Genomic DNA, 15626 nt, shown 5'->3' on the forward strand with positions numbered 1-15626 from the left:
GTGGAAACTGTCAGCAACACGCCAAGGGTTCAGCTGTACCCAACTCTCATCTCTGTCACGTGGAAACTGACAGCAACACGTCAAGGGTTCAGCTGTATCCAACTCTCATCTCTGTCACGTGGAAGCTGACAGCAACACGCCAAGGGTTCAGCTGTATCCAACTCTCATCTCTGTCACGTGGACACTGACAGCAACACGTCAAGGGTTCAGCTGTATCCAACTCTCATCTCTGTCACGTGGACACTGACAGCAACACGCCAAGGGTTCAGCTGTATCCAACTCTCATCTCTGTCACGTGGACACTGACAGCAACACGTCAAGGGTTCAGCTGTATCCAACTCTCATCTCTGTCACGTGGAAGGAAACAGAATCTAAACAACGTAATAAGACCTCGTCATATCTTGTTTATCACTTACCAGTGTAACATACATGAATGGTGGCTCTAAAACATACTGTCACATTAACCACAAACAAAAACAGATAATATTATACGTTATACCCTGTGTATGCATAAAGATGGTAGTCTATTACAGACGGGATAGGCAGCAGAAGACTTATGATGGACTAATTCCCTCGTGAACTGCCAGGCATTGTACTTACATACACTTACCTACTTGACTGATTGCCTCCAGCGTTCAGCAACCATGACGTGCGTTGCTCTAAAGCATGTGTTATGGACACATGGTGGCAATTTAGTATTTATCATGTCAAACAGTTAGCTGTTTATTTCAGGTAAACGCTCACAGTATGTTCATGCCAAGGTTAACTGCATTCCTGAGCCGGCTCCCGAGTACATTAATGGTGTTTGAGGACCTACATATTGAATTATGCTTGTTCTTCATTGTACACAACTTGCAAACTATTATTTCTTAGATCAACGCCTCACTCAAATTATGTTGTGAATGTTCATGAAGACTAGGTTAAATTTTTAGCCTCTTTGTCCTTTGACGTGTGTTGTATTCCTTTCAATCTGTGAGTGAGTGAGTGAGTGAGTGGTTGGGTGGGTGGGTAAGTGAGTGAGTGTGTGTGTGAGTGAGTGAGTGAGTGGTTGGGTGGGTGGGTAAGTGAGTGAGTGTGTGTGTGAGTGAGTGAGTGAGTGGTTGGGTGGGTGGGTAAGTGAGTGAGTGTGTGTGTGAGTGAGTGAGTGGTTGGGTGGGTGGGCGGGTGAGTCGGTAAGAGGGTGTGTGAGTGAGTGAGTGGGTTAGTCGGTAAGTGAATGTGTGTGTGTGAGTGAGTGAGTGAGTGGTTGGGTGGGTGGGCGGGTAAGTGAGTGAGTGTGTGTGTGAGTGAGTGGGTGGGCGGGTGAGTCGGTTAGAGGTTGTGTGAGTGAGTGAGTGGGTGTGTCGGTGGGCGGGTGTGTCGGTAAGAGGGTGAGTGAGTGAGTGAGTGAGTGAGTGAGTGAGTGGTTGGGTGGGTGGGCGGGTGAGTCGGTTAGAGGTTGTGTGAGTGAGTGAGTGGGTGAGTCGGTGGGCGGGTGTGTCGGTAAGAGAGTGAGTGAGTGAGTGAGTGAGTGAGTGAGTGAGTGGGCGGGTGGGCGGGTTGGTGGGCGGGTGAGTCGATAAGCGGGTGTGTGAGTGAGTCAGTGAGTGAGTGGTTGGGTGGTTGGGTTGGTGGGCGGGTGAGTCGATAAGCGGGTGTGTGAGTGAGTCGGTGAGTGAGTGAGTGAGTGAGTGAGTGAGTGAGTGTTTAGTTAAGTGTCCAGATAACACATGTACCAATATGCATAGTAACCTTCACAAATATACACTGATCGCTATAAACACACGTGTCATTAACGAATCGTGCAAAATTAAATCAGATCAAGTTGAAGTAAGCAAGAAAGTTGGTAGACTTGTATCAATCGGACATGATTGAGGTTTTACTGTTATAACATCAGTGCACAATATACGTGCGATGCACGATCGGTTGATCAGGTTAAGAATAGTACGTTACATCATGATAATGTATAAATGTGATGATATATTACTCAATCAAATACTAGTATACAATACAGAGTATAAATACAGTAACGCCGCCTTGTAATTGCAGAACTTGCATCTTTAACCTTTTTCTTTAGAGACAGAGATATTTAATCTTTGCTTTAAACCATGCGCAACAAAGTTGGGGTTACATCTTGACTTGGGGATATATCCTTTTACATCAGGGCACACTCGTTTGAACCTGAAACTTACCAAAACTGCATCCCCCGTGTCTGGCATTACGAGACGAATAATCACCATCAACACCAGCTTTAATACGCAAATGTCATCAGCAGCCAAAATACGCACCATCAACGCCAGCCAAAATACGCACCATCAACACCAGCCAAACTACGCACCATCAACACCAGCCAAAATACGCACCATCAACACCAACCAAAATACGCACCATCAACACCAACCAAAATACGCACCATCAACACCAGCCAAACTACGCACCATCAACACCAGCCAAACTACGCACCATCAACACCAGCCAAACTACGCACCATCAACACCAGCCAAACTACGCACCATCAACACCAGCTAATATACGCACAATCAACAAGAGCCAAACTACGCACAATCAACACCAGCCAAAATACGCACAATCAACACCATCCAAAATACGCACACATTAGGAATAGACTGTGACAATAACGGGTGCGCTAACTGAAATGTATCAAATTCATAGATATACACAAATATACAATTGCAAGTTGGTAGTTATGTCGTTGTTTCGACACATGTTTTCATCCAATATCCAACAGGCGTCAGGATGCGTCATCAAGAGTGGCTATATTTCTAGAGGCGCCACGCAAACTGAATCTATTCACCCCTGCAGTTAATAACAATTGTTTCCATCAAGCAGAAATGAGGCAAAACGAGCTTTGATACAAAACTTACAGCATAATTCGTTTGTGGTCTTGTGGCCCCATGGAAGTGGGGATCAAAATCTAATTGTACCAGAGATTCGATTGTCATAGTGAGTGAGTGAGTATGGTTTTACGCCGCTTTTAGCAATATTCCAGCAATATCACGGCGGGGGACACCAGAAATGGGCTTCACACATAGTACCCATGTCGGGAATCGAACCCAGGTCTACGGCGTGAAGAGCGAACGCTTTAACCACTGGGCTACCCGACCGCCCCTCGATTGTCATATAGGACATAGTGAGGATAATCTGTGTACGTGATTTTATTATTGCGCCATCTGTCCACGACTCAAGACACTTGTGAACAGACATTTCCAGGAGAAACAGGCGATGAACACGTCTACTTTGCCCGAGGCAAGTCATTAACTGAATCAGGTGGTCAGGCTCGGTGACTTGTTTCATTACGTGTAATGGTAAGAAGATGGCTTGGGCGTTGCTCATAATATCCACCACTGGTTTGTCTGGCTATACTAGATCATTTACAGCCCATCGTGATGGGACTGGACAGGGCGTGAACTAACATTCAGTCAAAGCAATGCTAAGGCGTGGTCTGTGTGTGCGTGTGAGTGTGTGCGTGTGTATGTGTGCGTGTGTGGTGTGTGTGTGCGTGCGTGCATGTGTGTGTTTGTGCGAGCGTGTGCGTGTTTGTGTGTGCATGTGTGTGCGTGTTTGTGTATGCGTATGTGTGTGTGCGTATGCGTATGCGTGTGTGTGTGTGTGTGTGTGTGTGTGTGTGTGTTATGGGGTTAGATAGACAGGCAATGACAGCCATACAGCAACGTTATTTGTTGAACACACATGTTGAGATCCAGTTCAATCACGATGCATGTCATCGATCCCAATTGCGTGGATCGATGCTCATGATATCAATCACTGCATTGTCTGGTACAGAATCGATTATTTACAGACCGCCGTCATATAGCTTGAATATTGCTGAGTGCGGCGTAAAACAACAAACAAACCAACCGTGTATATATCAATCCACAACAACTAGTGGGGTCTTCTCCGTGTATATATCAACGCATAACAACTAGTGGGGTCTACTCCGTGTATATATCAACGCATAACAACTAGTGGGGTCTACTCCATGTATATATCAACGCATAACAACTAGTGGGGTCTACTCCGTGTATATATCAACGCATAACAACTAGTGGGGTCACTCCGTGTGTATATCAACGCATAACAACTAGTGGGGTCTACTCCGTGTGTATATCAACGCATAACAACTAGTGGGGTCTACTCTGTGTATATATCAACGCATAACAACTAGCGGGGTCTACTCCGTGTGTATATCAACGCATAACAACTAGTGGGGTCTACTCCGTGTATATATCAACGCATAACAACTAGTGGAGTCTACTCCGTGTATATATCAACTCATAACAACTAGTGGGGTCTACTCCGTGTATATATCAACGCATAACAACTAGTGGGGTCTACTCCGTGTATATATCAACTCATAACAACTAGTGGGATCTACTCCGTGTATATATCAACGCATAACAACTAGTGGGGTCTACTCCGTGTATATATCAACGCATAACAACTAGTGGGGTCTTCTCCGTGTATATATCAACGCATAACAACTAGTGGGGTCTTCTCCGTGTATATATCAACGCATAACAACTAGTGGGGTCTTCTCCGTGTATATATCAACGCATAACAACTAGTGGGGTCTTCTCCGTGTATATATCAACGCATAACAACTAGTGGGGTCTACTCCGTGTGTATATCAACGCATAACAACTAGTGGGGTCCACTCCGTGTATATATCAACGCATAACAACTAGTGGGGTCTACTCCGTGTATATATCAACGCATAACAACTAGTGGGGTCCACTCCGTGTGTATATCAACGCATAACAACTAGTGGGGTCTACTCCGTGTATATATCAACGCATAACAACTAGTGGGGTCTACTCCGTGTATATATCAACGCATAACAACTAGTGGGGTCCACTCTGTGTGTATATCAACGCATAACAACTAGTGGGGTCCACTCCGTGTATATATCAACGCATAACAACTAGTGGGGTCTACTCTGTGTGTACATCAACGCATAATAACTAGTGGGGTCTACTCCGTGTGTATATCAACGCATAACAACTAGTGGGGTCTACTCCGTGTGTATGTATATCCTGCTGTGTTGTTATGGCTCAGAGAGATATAAGGTGTCATGGAGTCCAACAGGTTTTAGATGCCTGCTCTGGGTTTCAGTTCAAGTTTTACTTTGACACAGTCGGGGTCCGGCCCTCCTTCATTCACAGTCCCCAACACGCCTCCCTGGCTCCTGGAACATATTGACACATACACGAGTCACAATGTCAATCAAGTAACAAAGCTTTAAAATTGAGCTGGTGTAGAGTTTCTTGTTTTGACGGAATTGTCTGTGTTGAACAGGTTCGGACAACTGTTCAATTATCGTCTTGACCTTTTAAAAGAGTTCAACTGACATATAGGTTAAACACATTTTGGTGAGTATCGAAACAGATATAGTTGAACTATAAAAAAAAGAATTATTCGCAACTTGAATATTATAGCAATACAGTCAATACAATACCACATATTTATATAATTAGTTTGTTAACATTACTTTACATTTTCCAGCAGTCAGCTCAATGCCGTGTATATTTTTAATTTGAGGTTTACACGATATACGGCTTTTCCATTGCACGAGAGGTCGGTCACATGACCGCGATCTTGACGTTCATATGTGTATCCCAGACTGTATTCTTGAAATGACGTCAAAACCGACGGACTACTTCCACATTGGTGAAACCCCTGGGACCTTCCCACCACGAATACACTCCCGCCTCGCTCTGTCCCATACCCTCAACTCCTGCCTCGCTCTCTCCCATACCCTCAACTCCTGCCTCGCTCTCTCCCATACCCTCAACTCCTGCCTCGCTCTCTCCCATACCCTCAACTCCCGCCTCGCTCTCTCCCATACCCTCAACTCCTGCCTCGCTCTCTCCCATACCCTCAACTCCTGCCTCGCTCTCTCCCATACCCTCAACTCCCGCCTCGCTCTCTCCCATACCCTCAACTCCCGCCTCGCACTCTCCCATACCCTCAACTCCCGCCTCGCTCTTTCCCATACCCTCAACTCCCACCTCGCTCTTTCCCATACCCTCAACTCCCACCTCGCTCTCTCCCATACCCTCAACTCCCGCCATCTCTCTCTCTCCCATACCCACAATCGCCGTCTCATTCTCTCCCATACCCATAATCCTCGCCTCACTCTCTCCCATACCCTCAACTCCCGCCTTGCTCTCTCCCGTACCCTCAACATTCGCCATCTCTCTCTCTCCCGTACCCTCAACACCCGTCATCTCTCTCGCTCCCATACCTTCATCCCCCGCCTCGCTCTCTCCCATCCCCACCAGCCTGTTACATCATCATTTGTTTCCACACATTCAAGCTGCTGAAGCCTGAGAGAGAGTCCAGTCCGCTCCACACTGCTGGCATCCGTTCAGCGCCCTCTGCCTGCACACGAGCCCGGGGGTAAATCAGAGGCTGCCAGCACCCCCGCGTCAGTTATATGGAAACTGCGTTTATATAGCAACGGCTGCTCATGAATGAAATCAGGCACCAGGCCACAACACACAGTTGGAAAGAGCCGTGTGTTCTCTGTCAGTGGGTAGAGACTGTAGTGTGTTTCTTGTCAAGACTCGGATCTCGGAGGACGTATCTCGTCATTTGTGGTTAGGAATATCAGGGTCACAAAACACCTTGGAACAATATATCGCCCAGAAGACAGCTTTAATGTGTGACTTTTAAATTAGTCTCATCTTCCTCGTCAATAGATGCCAGTTTTTAACGACCTACATCAGCATTGATCATGGGCATCAAAAACGAATTCCGCATTTCCAACTTTGGATTGAACCACAGTGAAGCGCAAAGATTTGTCACATCTCAGGTAAGATAGGACTAGGATTTATTTAGGAGATAAACATACCCTGTTTTCAATGTAGAGCTTGCTAGATTTAACCGCGCAAAATTGTATATAGACTCGAACGGGCAGCACGACGTTTAAAATGTTAAATTTAGCTCTGTGAAATCTACAGGTAACCTAGCTCTACATTGAAAACACAGTATATTTATCTACATACTACGATGACTACAAAAAATGTTGAGTGAGTAAGTTGGGTTTAACGCCGCTGTTAACACTATTCCAGTTATATCGCGGCCTGTCAGCTTAATGTGGGAGGAAAGCCCGAAGTGATGCAGGTCTCAGACGTTTACCACTTCGGTGAAACCCACGAGCACGTGTATGGTGCTGACAAACCTAGAAACAAAATCGGGGCGAACCGGGATTCGAACCCACAATCATAGGTTTCTGGCATGCCCAAGGGACGCAATTCTGCACAGCGAATCGCGACGCCTTAGACGACTTGAGCACCCGTGCCCCCGACTACACAAAACGCGCACTCCTTGGTGTTAGAACATATATGGAGTGAAGGGACATGGGTTCAGTCCAGTGTTTTTATTTGACTGTCGATCAGAATTTACGGAGTCACCGACAACAGCTTTTAAATAAAATATGGCGCTCTGTATGCTCAAGCTGTTTATTTGCAGCGTAATACTTCACTCGAACCTATGACAGGCACAAAAGCATGTGGCACTACAGCTTCGTAAACTAACATGAGGTGGGCACCCCTAAAGAAAACCAAGCTTTGCAAAGCTTTCGTTCTACACCGAACGTAATTATGATGAGAGGTCTATATCGCTCATTTGTGACGCAAAAGATATGACGTCACAGTCGTAAATAGAAAAGCGCCAATGGGCAATCTCTCTGTTGTCCTCAAAATTTGAAATACATTTTCTTGGTAGATTTCTATCGTGTTTTATGCACGAAATAGAGGGCCACACATCCTTTGAATATTGTAGTAACCGGAGCATTTTTGTTGCCTATAATTGTACATACAAGTATTTCCGACAATGACTATAAAGAAGTACTGTTAAAAAAATATCCGCCTCAGATCGGCTGTTTCAATCAGAGGGGGTGTATTGTGTTATCCTTGATAGACCAATCAAAATCGAGTATTTTCCAAATTCAGAATTATGTTTACTGATTATTTCAATAAACTTTAAAATCTATAAAGTGGCGAAAATATTCAAGTAAATCAGGCACCTAAGATGTTTTTTTGCATTGAAGACAGGAAGGTATTTTAATATTCAAAAGTGTTCTAGTGATATGGAAAGGTGCTTCGTAAATTATATTGACATTGGGACAAGTGTCCCCGGGTATGTTTTGACGGCGCAGTAAAATTAATCCACATACCTCAGCTATCAAGTACAAATACAATGTTGCCATGCACGCCGTCGGGGGGTGCGTTGAAAGACCAGCTGTATATCAAACACTAACGACGGGAGTTACTGACTCTCCCTCTGCACGAACACCAGGTGTCTGTAGTCTGACAGCTGAGTCATCAGTGTAAATATTGGAATTATCAGATCTCATATTGTTGGGCTCTTTCTATTGCCCAAATACCTTGATGGGCTGAATACCCCGAATGTATGGAATCCCAGAAGAGACATTGTCGCGCTTACAAAAACAAGCAAAGAGTGTCAAAATTAACCAATGCGCGTCAATGCGACAATGCGATATATTTTGACCTTAAAAAATGTCGCGTGGTCGCGTTGTCGTCCTTTGGTTATAATAAATAGTAGAAAAAAGGATTCAAACTATGGCAATACGACAACGCAATAAATGGTTAACATGTCGCGTTGTAGCATTGTCGTGCTTTGGCTAGTTTTGACACTTTTTGCTTGTTTTTGTAAGGGCGACAACCCGACAATGTTCCTTCTTTTATTCCATAGTATGTGTATCGTATAGCTGTATCGCGAGAGGATACCCTGGTCTATCTAGAATGTTCACTACGTACAAAGTGATCCGTGGGTGCATAGGTGGTCCAGTTAACATAACTACAACTGTTAGTGAAGACAGGGCACGCCGTGAGTGGGTTCGAATCCTTCATGATGATGATCCTTGGTGTGTCAGCACCGTACAGTGTTCGGGTTTCACCAGCTGTAAACGTGTAGGACCTTTGTCAATTCGGACTTTCACACCCACGCACCAATCTACCTCGCGGAGGCACGGATGGCCCAGTCGTCTAAGGCGCCGCGATTCGTCGGCAGAGTTGCGTCCCTTCGGCATGTCAGAAACCTATGATTGTGGGTTCGAATCCCTGTTCGCCCCAAATATGTTTCTAGGTTTGTCAGCACCATACCCGTGCTCGTGGGTTTCACCGAAGTGTTAAACGTCTGAGACCTGCATCACTTCGGGTTTTCATCCCACATTAAGCTGACAGGCCGCGATATAACTGGAGTACTGTTTAAAGCGGCGTTAAACCCAACTCACTCATTCATGATGCCTCACTCTCCTGGCGGACGCTCTACCACTAGACCACGGAGGCGGTCGTGTCACTTCGGACTTTCCCCCAAACCAATTTACCACGCCGTGACATAACTACAATATTGTTCCAGTATATTGTTAAACCCAACTTACTCAGTCATGGCGGTTTGCTCTCGAAGGCTGAAAATTGTAGGGTGGTCAGACTCGCTGAGTCGGTTGAGGCATGTCATCGTATCCAAATAACGTTGATTGATGCTCATTATATCAGTCACTGGATTGTCTTGCCCTGACTCGATTATTTACAGTATGCCGCCATAGTTCTGGATTATTGCTTAATGTAAATAATACAGCTTCTGTCACATATCTCCCCAATCTTGAAGTCACTACATTGGCTGCAAATACGCGAGAGGATTGATGTTAAAATCCTCTCTCTTGTCTACCAGTCTCTTCATAACACTGGCCCTGCCTATCTTCAAGAAATGTTTTCTCAATACAAATCAACCAGAAATCTCCGATCAAATAACCAACTTCTGTACCATATACAGACTAAATTCCTTCGGTGCTCGATCCTTCTCTCATGCTGGCGCCTCTCTTTGGAACTCTCATCCCTTCAGCCTCTAAAGTGCACATATTACCACTGTGTTTAAGTCCGGTCTCAAAACAATATGTGTTTATTTTTACTATCTTAATGTCCCCTCTCTATTGTAGATATGTACATATGCTGACTTTGTGCATTGAGCATGTCCCTCAGTGATGTGAATTTTGCGCTATATAAATAGCCTTATGATGATGATGATGTGATGATGATGATGGTGATGATGATGATGATTACTACTGAAGGGACTACTAATTTTAGTTCGTTATAACCGTAGTTCGATATAAGCATACATACAGCATAACTACAGCAAATAGTCAGGACCAAAAACAAAAAAGTAAGTTCGTCATATCCGTCAGTTCGTTATAAACGTGTTCGTTATAACCGTTGTTTGATAATCTAATCTACCTACTCACCTTTCTCTGCTGGAGAACGAGATACTTCAGAATCAATGACATCAACGACATTTACATTGTAGAATATTTTACGTTTGGTTTCCGCGAAATGCAAGCTGTTGAGGTTTTGATATTCGGAGCCGCTTATCTGAGAACAGGGGTGGTCGGGTAGCCTAGTGGTTAAAGCGTTTGCTCGTCACGCCGAAGACCCGGGTTCGATTCCCCACATGGGTACAATGTGTGAAGCCCATTTCTGGTGTCCCCCGCCGTGATGTCGCTGGAATATTGCTAAAAGCGGCGTAAAACCATACTCACTCACCATCTGAGAACAACAGCTGAATGTTCGAATATAAATGACATTAAGTCTTCCCATGGCAAACAGAAGATGTATACCTTGGCAATTTACACGTCAATCCCATGACGTTATTCTCGTTGAATATGTTCACTCATGGCAGCGTTACCCGTGGAAAATAAAATAAAAACCATTCATATTTAGCAAATATATTTAGATGCTATATTACACAAAAAAAGTTCATTGTGTTGTTGTCTTCTGTTTCAGTGGGGCCACCCTCGTCTCTACCTGTCCTGGAGGACATTCTGGGCTCTGTTTCATACCTCCTGGCTTGTCAGTAGCATGGTGTATTCGACCAAAGTGACGTCATCACCGCTAGGTGGCGCTGTGTGGTTCATCTACCTCACCAACTGGACCTACCTCCTGCTGACCACCAGTGCTGTCCTGGACGCAGTCATCGTGGTGTTCGTCAGGATCAACAGACAGGACATTATAAAGGGTAAACTTGATCACGTATTAATCGATATATCAATAAACTAATTAGGGCTCGCAAAAGCTGCCTCGATTGTTCTCTCTTTTGGAAAATATAAAGACAGTATTTATCGAATACACTAAACTATCAAGGTATTGAAACGTTTGCTGGCAAAATCCAAAGTTCAAAAGATTTGCGAAGCAAGTATACAATACACACAACTCTCTCATTTGCTACATCCTCAATGACGTGGAGTAAAATGGTACTCACACACATTTTTGTGTAATATGAATGCTTTTTCATCTTCAGGTTTCACCTCATATCTACCTTGGTACATAAAGGTATCTTGGCTCCTCAACAGTGTCGTCACTGAAGGGAGTTTACACATCAGCGCCATCTACTGGATCTTTATTTTCAAAAGTGAATAAATTTTACCTTCTTACATAACATTAAAAAAAAATCTGTGTACTATGTAATGGGTTTCTTATTACATCGGTTTACCATAAATAAATCTATTACAAAAAAATGATCTACTACAGGATATACGCGTGTATTGATATATCTTCTTTTTCAGATCAAGATCTTACACTGCTGCGATTCATCCTCCACGGTATGAACTCCATCTACGTCTTGTTCAACCACCTCATCACCGCCATGCCAGTTCGTGTGTATCACGTGATCTACCCAATTATCTATGGCGTTATCTACACAGTTTTCAGTGTCGTTTATCACATACTTGGTGGGACCAATGAAAAGGGAGAACCGTATATCTACAAGATTCTTGATTGGTCCAAATTGAAGCGGACTCTACCTCTTGTGTTTCTGAGTACCTTTGTGGCTCTACCGTGTTTGTACTTAGTTATTTTCTTTATTCACATACTGAGGATTCATGTACGTTCAAAATGTCTGAAACAGAGAGAGGAGATAAGAATTCTAGATTCGTCGACTGAAAGAAGTGACAGCGAAAGTGCACGTGTTTGACAAGGTATCATACAACATTGTACCCAAGACGATTATAAATTTGTTTATCTCTGTCACGTTTTTAATTTTGAAGAAGAATACAGCGTCTCAACATACATTAATGATTTATACTAAGCAGAAAGCATACTCTTCCAAAGTGGATTTGAACAACAAGTTACAAACGTTACTAGGCCGAAAGACCCGTGAAGGTGACTATGCGTGTCGTATGAGGCGACTAACGGGATCGGGTGGTCAGTCTCGTTGACTTGGTTGATGCAGGTCATCGTATCCCAATTGCGTGGATCGATGCTCATGATATCAGTCACTGGATTTACTGGTCAAGACTCGATTATTTAAAGATCGCCGTCATATAGCTAGAATATTGTTATGTGCGGCGTTAAACAAACAAACAAACAAACAAACAAAACAAACACATGCTATGCTGAAAACAGTCACAGGACACTGCAAGGTAAAAACACAACTCAGTTACCGTATCGCATACATATCCATAATAAATATAAATGATTATAATAGTAAATCTTGTTTAATTGTAAGCCATTATCTAACATCGGTGTATACTTTCTTTTGGCCGGCAGTTAAAATTTGAAAAAGAATATTATGTTTTGGGTAATGTTTTTAGTATTCTTTGGTATTTACTGGTATAAAGTCTCATCGACTCGAAGTCACAGGGGTTAGTGTAGACTGAAACTGAGCAGGATTCTTGTGGGAACATGCAGCTACATCTTAAACGACATACCAAGTGCACACTGGACATCCATTAGTGTCGCTGGTTGCATTGGTACCTCTTTATAGAGCCTGTGCTCTGTATTACTTGAAACAGGTCTGCTTTATTTGTAGTGACTGAGGTCTACTTTGCCTCGTGTGACGGACATATGTATTATCTGTAGCTCCAAGAGGTCTTCATTACCTGTTGAGACAGTGGTCTGCAATACCTGTTGAGACAGTGGTCTGCAATACCTGTTGAGACAGTGGTCTGCAATACCTGTTGAGTCAGTGGTCTGCAATACCTGTCGAGACAGTGGTCTGCAATACCTGTTGAGACAGTGGTCTGCAATACCCGTTGAGACAGTGGTCTGCAATACCTGTTGAGACAGTGATCTGCAATACCTGTTGAGACAGTGGTCTGCAATACCTGTTGAGACAGTGGTCTGCAATACCTGTTGAGTCAGAGGTCTGCATTATCTGTTGTGATTGAGGTCTGCATTACTTCTTGTGACAGAGGTCTGCATTACCTGTTGAGACAGAGGTCTGCAATACCTGTTCAGATAGAGGTCTGCAATACCCACAACCACATAAAAGGCCCTTTACCGAGGCCAACGAGTGCATAACGATATGTCATGGCGGCGTATCGCCGTGAGAACACTGACAGTCCACAGGGATATCCATGTGTATCTTAACGATTACACCGTGGAACCTTCTTGAGGTGAAGTAACTGATCCCTGTAGGATTTCACAAAACACTAAGAATGTTATTTCATAGACATCGTTTCATCACAATGAAAGTATACAAGGATATCTAACCCATCTTGAACTCTTAACAACATGTTTGGTAAAGATGTCCACATGTATGTAAATGTTCGGAACAAGGGCTATTATGATACAGTAGGAACGACTGATATCGCCTGCCTTGTCCAGATAGGAATACGAGCCGTGCTAACATCCGATTAAAGAGCAGCGCGTTGAGCATGTATAGGATCATGGCCTGTCATTTCCTCACACACGAGACGATAAGAAACAAGGAGAGACTTATCCCGTTTGTCCGCGTCAATTCTACTGATGCTCCATGCTATATGTCTGTTTGTCTGTTTGTTGTTTAACGCCGCACACAGCAATATTCCAGCTATATGACGGCGGTATGTAAATAATCGAGTCTGGACCAGACAATCCAGTGATTGATAACATGAGCATCGATGCGCGCGATTGGGATACGATGACATGCATCAACCAAGTCTGCGAGCCTGACCACCCGGTCCCGTTAGTCGTCTTTTACGACAAGCATAGTCACCTATTACAGCAAGTATGGGTTGGTGAAGACCTATTCTACCCCGGAATCTTCACGGATCCAATGCTACATCAAACAAAGTCAGCGAGCCTGACCGACCGATCCCGTTAGTCGCCTCTTACGGCAAGCATAGCCACTTTTCACAGCAAATATGGGTTGGTGAAGACCTATTCTACGCCGGATCTTCAAGGGTCCGAAGCTACATGTAAACAGGTTTAGTCGCAATTAAGTCGTGAATTTAATAACAGCTTTAGGTTTGTCATTTTCTTTTTAAAGTAACTGTATTCGCTCTTCATGCATCGTAAAATGACAAAAAAAAAAATAGGATACTTCTAAATTATGAAACTAATAGTTTTAACGGCAAACAGGAATGGCGCAAAACAAAGTTGCCAGACCTTTTTAATGCTCATCAAAACACAGTATCATCTCTTATGAGACGTTATCTACAGCAGAGCAACACTCATGACGGGTCATGGGCCGGTCATCCACATGTGACGTCACGTCAAAATGACAACCATATTCGGTTGGTGCATCTACGGAATCGATACCAAACTGCCACATTATCCGCTCGTACAATTCCTAGTTCGAGAACAATTGGTGGCAGAACACTATCCGGCCAGGATGTCAAACGATACGCCCAGTATTGCTTCAACGTCACCGTCATGTGTTGACGGCATCTGGGGTTCAGAAGACAGGACTGGGACAGCAGATTGTTCACAGATGAGTCCTGGTTTCATGGGGACAGCAGTGGTTGTGGTGCAAGGGTTCTACATGCGTTTTAGCGACGCTTGCAGTACTCAGTGTCGTTTGCGTTAAGTGGTATGGGATGGCATCACACGCGTTGGAGAACCTAATTTATCATTGCGGCAGGATAATGCCCCCCCCCCCCCCCCCCCCCTGCCGACTGTTTGAGGAAGCATAACATTGTAGTACTGCCATGAACGGTTGTTTTTCGCGACCGTTCCCCTATAGAAAATGTCTGGGATGAGATTGAACGACGCCGACGACAGGAACAGAACCAGCCGGCAATAGCAATTTTCATTGACAAAACCAATAACTTGTAACAGGTGACAAATGGACACGCTCTAAAAGAGGATCGGTGTAACAGCTCAATTAACAATGTCAATATCAGGTGTAACCACAGTTAGTAACAATACTCAAGTCCAAACACGGCCTGGAAACAAAGGTTGGGTTCACTGACGATGCCCATGTTCGGAATCGGATCCAGGTCTACACGAGACAAAGATTCCACCGTTATATATGCAAACCCACAGCCCCTGATATGTAAACGTAAATGGTTTAGTAAGTGTGTCTGGTTGGGGAAAGAGGCTGATGGCGAATTGCCGACATGACGGCATACATTATATTGAGTGAGTGAGTTTGGTTTTACGCCGCTTTTAGCAATATTCCAGCAATATTACGGCGGGGGACACCAGAAATGGGCTTCACACATTGTACCCATGTCGGGAATCGAACCAGGGTCTTCGGCGTGACGAGAGAACGCATAAACCACTAGGCTACCCGACCGCCCCTACATTATATTGACGTTGACCTTGACCTTATACCCAAATAACATGGTATAACTGTCCACGCGAGGGACTGCATGAATGTAAACCACAGGGACAGAATTCTGTTTT

At 44.2% G+C, this 15626-nt stretch overlaps 2 protein-coding genes across 2 annotated transcripts in view; one reads left to right on the forward strand and one right to left on the reverse strand.

Annotated features, from left to right (window-relative positions):
* The window catches only part of LOC139446625 (ATP-dependent RNA helicase glh-2-like), a 13998-nt gene extending 7726 nt beyond the window's left edge, over positions 1-6272 (reverse strand). The window contains exons 1-2 of the mRNA XM_071227906.1: positions 5692-6272; positions 5125-5185 (exon numbers count right to left, since the gene is read on the reverse strand). Of these exons, the coding sequence (XP_071084007.1) occupies positions 5125-5185; positions 5692-6272 (642 nt within the window). The remainder of the gene's footprint in view (positions 1-5124; positions 5186-5691) is intronic.
* A 4546-nt stretch (positions 6273-10818) lies between these two features.
* The window catches only part of LOC139445756 (protein rolling stone-like), a 298150-nt gene continuing 293342 nt past the window's right edge, over positions 10819-15626 (forward strand). Inside the window, exon 1 of the mRNA XM_071226964.1 lies at positions 10819-11034. Within this exon, the coding sequence (XP_071083065.1) occupies positions 10878-11034 (157 nt within the window). The 5' untranslated portion in view covers positions 10819-10877. The remainder of the gene's footprint in view (positions 11035-15626) is intronic.

Source organism: Haliotis cracherodii, unplaced genomic scaffold (genome assembly GCF_022045235.1).
Source record: "Haliotis cracherodii isolate W230 unplaced genomic scaffold, xgHalCrac1.p SCAF_6, whole genome shotgun sequence".
In the NCBI taxonomy this organism is placed as follows: Eukaryota; Metazoa; Mollusca; class Gastropoda; order Lepetellida; family Haliotidae; genus Haliotis; species Haliotis cracherodii.